The sequence below is a fragment of the Phytophthora infestans genome, genomic scaffold, assembly GCF_000142945.1.
Source record: "Phytophthora infestans T30-4 supercont1.50 genomic scaffold, whole genome shotgun sequence".
In the NCBI taxonomy this organism is placed as follows: Eukaryota; Oomycota; class Peronosporomycetes; order Peronosporales; family Peronosporaceae; genus Phytophthora; species Phytophthora infestans.
Genome location: NW_003303709.1, coordinates 953,866 through 961,162, shown reverse-complemented (window position 1 = coordinate 961,162; position 7,297 = coordinate 953,866). Strand labels below are relative to the sequence as shown.

Sequence of the window (7,297 nt, the reverse complement as noted above, 5' to 3'; positions counted from 1 at the left end):
AATACAAAAAAAGATTGAATTCAACACCTCTAAAAAAGGATGCTTTTCCAATAGCTAAAAGGTGGTATTGATGTACTCTGTCCCGTTTATTTATATTACAGCTGTGTGTGTTACAACATATTGATATTTTTAGACATCCTGGTATGACACGAGACGGCGCATTCGCCAACAGACGCTGATCCGCAGTCATGAGCGACGATGGACAAGATCCAGAGGTCTTGCCGCCTGAGGGTGATTCTTCTAACGTCGCACATAGTTCATTCCGGTTTATCCCAACCCATTTTACAGAAGATGCTGCTGTTACAGCGCTACACAGTGCTGATACATCTGAATACAGCCATGTACGCACGTTATTGCAACACTTGCCCTGATGAAGCAATATGACCTGCAAACAGCAACCGCTCACATGCCTGTTCGGAAACAGAGTGTGAGTCAGCGAAAAAAACAAATTGTCTGAGCAAGGACGATTGTAGGAAAACTGGAAAAACAATTTGTTCAAAAACCATCCTTTCCAATTGGGTGGAACGTGACCAAACAACTTCCAGTTGAAGACACCGAAGGAAATCACGTTGAGAAATGTACCTGGCCGAGTTGTGGATTGGCAAAATTGTATTGGGCCAAGAGGTGTCTATAACTGGGCGGTTGAGTTCAACAATGGTGCTAGGAAATTGCTGGAAGTGGATCAATTGGCTGCGCTGATTAACAAGTGCCACCACGAAGGGCTAAACGTTACAGCGCGTCTTTTCTAGTCGAAGCGTGACTCACGACATCGTGGTGATAACCATAGTAGTTCTAATACCATATGCTTTGCATAATACATACAGAAGTATCGATTTCCATCCAATGGAAATTGTATTGAAAAGCATCCGATTTTGTATAGCAGATAAGCCGCACCCTCTGGTTGCTTACAAACGCCAAGTGAATGAATAATTTGCCAACATCCCAGAATCTGAAGAGCCGGTAGATCAGCGTTTCTGTTTGAGAAACGATTATCCTGATCTCGGATTTCTGTGGTTTCATTGGCTAACACTCCTTTCTTGAGATTGGGTAGGTGTGCCCGTATAGAGACCCCGTAGTACGGTGTTTTCAGTCTGTACGACTGAATACAAAGCTGTTACAGTAATTACTGGTCATTTTGGAATCCACCCATACCACCAACAAGGCTTCGACACTCCCACGAACCAGCTTGCACAGTAATGCGAGTGCTCCTGTGGGTGTTGATTGCGACTTTGGCCATCTTCGTTTCGAGCTGTGAGGCCGCTTCATTCGACAAGAACAAGCCACTACCGCGCGTACTATCTAGCAAGTCGACGTCACACGTCCGTGCGGTAGAAAATGCCATCGAGATCGACACTCGTAGAGGCGACAGCGGCAGGGATGAGACTGAAGAGCGAGGTATTGCCCAGACGATCGCCGATAAAGCCAAGAGTATCAGCAAGAGAACAGTTGATACATCCAAACACCTTAGTAAGAGAACCGTCGAGCTATGGAGGCGTCTCAAAGCGTGGTACCTCAAGAAGGAGGCAGGCATACTCGAGCGAAGATTTAAGGAACTAGTTGCGGAGAAAAAAACGTATGCCGACGTCAATGGGAAACTCTGTTGTATAGTGGGCGGTGGTCGACTCCGTCAGGCTTCAAGCGGTTTCTCAAGAAGTATAATGAATGGTTGAAGAAGAATGGCTACTTGGACCTTGCAAGAAAAGAGAACGACAGGTGGTTTACATCGACAACGTACCAAGAAAACGCTTGCACGTTTTCTTACCGTGTTTTCTTCACAAAATGACAGTTAAAAAATGATCAAGTTGCAATCAACTGAAGGAGTAGCTCTACCAGTAAAACATCGGTCGTCTGCTAATCGTATTGTTACCTAAAAGTGTGCATACTGGGGTGTTAAATTCCTGTTTATTCATTTAGTGGTGCAACTTAAGGCTGATTTAGCTCCGCTGAACGTCACTGTCTAAATAAATCCACCTTGCCAAGTCAAAACGCCTTTATTCTTCCGAGCCCTGGGCACTCTCAGCGTCCGTCTTGATCGACGCAAGAATAGAGTATTCATAGTTCCATGATGCATCTCTTTCGGCTGAAGCTAGGCTCAGATTTGAAATTTCTGTTCCTGAACGAGAAAACCAAGAGATTCGAGTCCAACGAAAAAGCGAAGCTCGAAGATAACGACCATTCATGAGCAGCTATTTGCCGTACACGTGTGTTTTTAATAAAGATAGCCGGGGATACTGTATCTCTAGCCCAATTGGTCAAAGCGATGAATGCGGTTGTTTCATTGGTTGAAAATAAGCTATGGACAACGACAAGTTTGGTACTGCTGGCACGTATTTTATTTTAACTGCGTTTTGCCCATACTGTAACGTAATGGATACAAAAAATAGATATCGTACCTTACAAAACGGTCCTCCACCTATTCAGCTTGTAAAAACGCTACTCAGAGTCGTTACCACATCCCCGCTTCCTACAAGACGATAACTCCATCTGAGTGACACAACAGCGATTGTGTTGCTGGGTAAGCTGTAGATTTTATTTTACTCTAAAATTTCAAAAGCGACATTTACGAATTCTTTAAAATTCTTTTTTTGCTGGTCAAATTTGAAGCGCACGAGCCTCACATTTCATGTGAAAATAGAACAGCTAAATGTCGAAGCCAGGAATGCGGGAAGCCATGCGCGCACGAATGCTAAGGGTAGGCTGCGTGTGGTAGAGTAGCCCGAGGAGCTGCGCTAACACACGAACGAGCCGATTTTGTTGTGGAGCGTCTAATTAGGGCGCTGGTTGCGAGAGAGGAAAACTGTGGATTATGTTCGGTCTGTTCAAGGGTTTCTCGGGATTCTTCCAGCGACGACGACTACGTTGATGACTCCTTTCTGACGAAGGATGACGTGGCGAATGCGGAGGAAGACATGAAAAGCCTCAAAGACGAAATCAGCGATGACGACATTACCAAGCCTGATTACTCTAGAGTCACCGCGACCACGAACCAGAAGGACGCGAAGGGCGCAGCAACGAATGAAGAGGGTGCGATAGGGAGTGCGGGTGAAAAGAGCGAGGCTACGTATAAGAAGGATGCAGACGTTGGTGAGAACGAGTTACAAATGATATCGATTCTCGTGTGTCGGGTGTGGAAATAGAAGAAGGCGCGGCCGCGGTCATGCCTGGCACGGTGAATGAGGATGAGGATGATGTCGCAGATAACATGGGCATGTATTTGTTAATGGCGATAAATGATTAAGTTTTAGTGCTTACAATATGGTCGTCTGTTTGCCGAAGTGACGGATACTCCTGTGGACGCAGGCGTAACGACCACTGACACGGCAGAGGCCCGCACGCCAGTGTCCTCGGCACAAGATGGTGACGACGACACGGTTGCGGGTGGGACGGCGATGGTGGCGCTAATATGAGTGACAATGGCGACGAGAATGCAAGTACGCACGGTATGTTGCTTGAATAATTGTGTTGCTTACTATATTGCTCCTGGTTTTGGTTTTCGGTAGACTATATCCTTTAGTTTGTTCAGGCCGCTCGAACCGATGCTGAGCTGGAGTGAGTTAATCACAAGAGGCGACATGAGTCACCGCATGAGAGATCGGTTTGCACTGAAGAAGATGGTGAGGATTGTCGTCCATTCAAGCGCACCCGTACTAGTCTCACAAACACCGCTACGAGCACGAGTGCTGTCAATCAACAGCGAGCCCGGCGTCGTACAAAAACATTTGAAGCGTGTGAGAAGATTATCAAGGCGCGTCAAGCAGCCGTTAGCACTGAACCAGGCCTGTCCAAGAAACCGTTCAAGAGCTGATCCAAACACTAATCATCGACAAAGATTTTGTGAAATGGCGTGTTCTGGAAAAAGAGTCTCCAGAAGCGAAAGCCTTTCTTTGTCAGCTTCATGCGCTGACGTACTGGCGTGCAGTCTGCAAGTGAGACAAGTCTAACATGAAGGTGGTGGAGAGAGATACAATGGAAGCAGCATTCGCTAAACTCATTTACTGGTGCGTGGTAATGAGATTAAACTCGGTCGATTGATATGCTGCTCCTATTGTTGCTTGTGTTGTTGCTTATGTGGTTGCTGACACACTATTGTGGTTGGTGTGCATCGTATAGCAAGACGCAGAGGATGTGTCGAGCTTTTTTTGTTATGGGTCACGGCCTGTATCACAATACAAAAGGAAAGATCTTTGCGGCCTGCCAGCGATACGTAGTGTGCCAGATTAGGTGCACAGCGTAACTAGGTACAAAACTTCTTCGCTGAGCAACCTCGCTTGGTCACACGGCGCTTATTCTTGGAAGGCTCGGCGACGGCTGGCTTGGAGACGGCTGGCTCGCTCTCCGCAGATGGCTCGTTGGATGACGGCGGGTCGTCAGCTGTCTGCGGTGGCGAGGCAGCAGCAGGCTCGACAGGCGCGGGTGGACTTTCGGCTGGAGTAACGCAGATAGGCGTGCTAACTGCGCTATCGTCGTCGTTCTCTCCGTCTTCTTCGAGGCAAGCGCCAACTTTCTCAGGAATGATGCGAAGCCAGCGCTCCATCCTGCATAGACGATCTTCGCAAGATCCATATACGTCATACATTTCTTTTTTCCACACTTTACCTGTTCCTTGTAGGTGAGCTATGATATGCGTCCTGAAGCCCTCGTATGAAAGGCTCTTACCGCATAGCCACTCCTTCCCCGTTGATTGCGTATACTCACATTGAAAACCCTGCGAGGCCCTCGATGGCTGTGAGTGTGTCTTCGTCCGCGTCATCTTTTGAAAGAGAGTGAGTCTTTTGCCAGACTGGGAGCATCCGACTCGCAGCAAATCTTGTGTAATCTTTGGATTTGCTAGGATTTGCTAATATCTTCCATATCCGAATTGGGTACAGCGTATACTCTGCGTATACCCCTCCCACACAAAAAATCCTCCCCCTCCAGCAAATTCGTGGCGCCAACGGACACAAATGCCGCCGCGCCCACAAAACGCTCCAAAGCGCCCCCTGTTGGCAGAAGCCAGCGACGATATTAGTGACGGCGCCGCATCCGGCGGCTCTTTGAGTGAGTGGGAGCCGTCACTAAGCCCACCTCGTGTGAAAACGACGGGGCCGAGTAGCGCTAGCGAGGAAGCCAGACCAGTCTGTGTCATCGCTCCGCCTCCGGGGGAGACGCAGTTCAGGTCGTGGGAAGAATTCGAGGCATACTTCGCGCAGTACCAAGCTCGGTCGTTCCAGGAACAGTGCGAAAAGTTTTTAAAATTATAACCAGTGTTATCTAAGCTAATCGAGTGGCATGTTATCGACACAATATTAGATCTACCGTACCAGAACGAACACCTCAGTTCAAGTACGGAATGCTCGGATAGATGCCCAGGGATCCAAGGCGTGTAAGATTCCCGACGAGTGGGACCAGTACGCAAAAACATACGTGTGTACGCACTAAGGCAATTTCGGATCGCAAGCCACAAGTAAGAGGCCTCGTCAGGAGAGTGGAGCTTCTGGATGCTCTGTTCAGGTATGTTGCTGCTGCAAATAGAGATGTCGGGTGTGCTGCGAAAGATGCATGATCAATTGGACGAAGCCAGATTTATTCGGGCATGGTCTGGTTCAATATGGCATGGTCTGATATGATTGGGTATTGACTGGTTTGATCGGACAAATTTGCTAATATCTGCTGGCAATATTTCGTTGTTTTCAGATCAATGTGTGCGTTCAAGAGATCAATAAAGCTACCCATACATTTTCTCTAATGATTATGAAGTGCCACCTTCAGCACAATCACACATTGAACGAGTACGCTTCCAAAAGCCACTCGTCTAACCGTGTGTCCCTCGATGAGAGTGCTGTAGAGACAGCGGACGAGCTCCGCAAGGCCGGCGCGAAAAAGACAAGCATTCTCAAGCTTATCAAGGACGATTGCGATAGCAATCCGAAGCCGCAGGATGCCTTCAAGTTGGCTCGCAAATTGAAGGCTCGCGAACAAGGATTAACCCCAACCTCTAGCTCAAAGCGATTAAGGAAGTGGATGTCCGAATTTGGTGATGTTCCTGGCAACGTGGGGCGCATCTTCGTGGACGATGTGGGAGAAAAGGTATGATATACGACGTTTATGTTTTAAATTTTATTTCGCTATTGCCTATCTAAACGTTTCATTATGTTAGAAATTGGCAACCTGTGTTACGCTTCAGCCCAAACACATGCGGTCGATCTTCACTCAATTTCCGGAGGTACCTCTAATTGACGCAACGCATTGAACCAATCGATCCAAGTACAAGGTCTTCTCTTTCATGGCACACGACACTTTTGGAAAAGGCCAGTTTGTGCAGCATGCCCTACTCCTCAACGAGCAGAGGAGAACATTGTTGACTGCACCGGAAGAATTTGAGACGAATAACCCGGCTTGGACGCGTCTTCAGTGCGTGCTCATCGACAAGGATTTCACGGAGCTTTCTGTTTTGATGAACGCATTCCCCGGCATCACTATTCTACTCTGCCAGTTGCATGTGTTAAAGTACTTGAGGAAGGAAATTTCATCATCGGATTACGGCTGCAACACGTGAGAGAGGGATCAGCTGCAAGGGCTCATGGGCCTCCTAATATACGCGAAGACGGAGAGGGAATACATGGGGCATTTCCGGTACATGCTTCATGTGCGCGAGGTGGTCGTTCAAGGCCGGAGTCTTCAGATTCAATCGGGCAGGATAGGGTTACAAACAGATCGAATCCCTCTCCGGTCGGGGTGAATCTGGCTCCCGTCGGGCAGAATCTGGCTCCAAACTCCGTTGAACCAGCAGATGTGGCTAATGAACCCACCACCCACCCATTTGCTGCCTATTTCATCAAAAACTGGGAAAATTGTCGTAAGTTATGGTGTGCACACAAGCGGCAAAACACCGTCACCCTCGGCAATAACACCAATAATAGATTGGAGGTATCCTGGAAGCAGTTGAAAGAGTGGGTATATTCGTTCATGGCTGTGGACGAATGCATTGCGTCTTTCATGTACTATCAAACGCTTCAAGAACGACGGTTCATGGATGAAGTCTACAAGAAGGTTAACATTCAGCATGTTCGATACGACCAAGAAATGACTCTTGTGGCTAACCTTGTCAGCGAACAGGCGTGCGAGCTGATACAAGACCAATACGTATACGCACTTGGCCGTGCATCATACAATTTTCGGAACGGAGCCCGGGCGTCAATATTGTGAAGACCACAAGCACTGAAGAAGATGCCCTTGACGAGAGTGAGACCGAGTATACTGTTTCTGAGGCCAGCTGGACTTGTTTGTGCCTCTCTATGAGCACGCGTTTGCTGCCGTG

The 7,297-nt window shown here is 47.8% G+C and overlaps 3 protein-coding genes across 3 annotated transcripts; all 3 read left to right on the top strand.

The window, feature by feature from the left end:
• Positions 1–1,196: 1,196 nt before the first annotated feature.
• Positions 1,197–1,670, top strand: PITG_17214 (secreted RxLR effector peptide protein, putative; the record flags this gene model as incomplete). Its single annotated transcript, XM_002897045.2, has 1 exon — positions 1,197–1,670. One exon carries the CDS (start codon positions 1,197–1,199, stop codon positions 1,668–1,670), a length of 474 nt encoding a protein of 157 aa, XP_002897091.1.
• Positions 1,671–2,644: 974 nt separating this feature from the next.
• Positions 2,645–3,137, top strand: PITG_17213 (uncharacterized protein; the record flags this gene model as incomplete). Its single annotated transcript, XM_002897044.1, has 2 exons — positions 2,645–2,692; positions 2,883–3,137. The coding sequence occupies 2 exons, from the start codon at positions 2,645–2,647 to the stop codon at positions 3,135–3,137; spliced, it is 303 nt and encodes a 100-aa protein (XP_002897090.1).
• Positions 3,138–3,413: 276 nt separating this feature from the next.
• PITG_17212 (uncharacterized protein) lies at positions 3,414–3,805 on the top strand (the record flags this gene model as incomplete). The annotated part of the gene is made up of 2 exons (XM_002897043.1): positions 3,414–3,440; positions 3,695–3,805. 2 exons carry the CDS (start codon positions 3,414–3,416, stop codon positions 3,803–3,805), a joined length of 138 nt encoding a protein of 45 aa, XP_002897089.1.
• Positions 3,806–7,297: the final 3,492 nt, after the last annotated feature.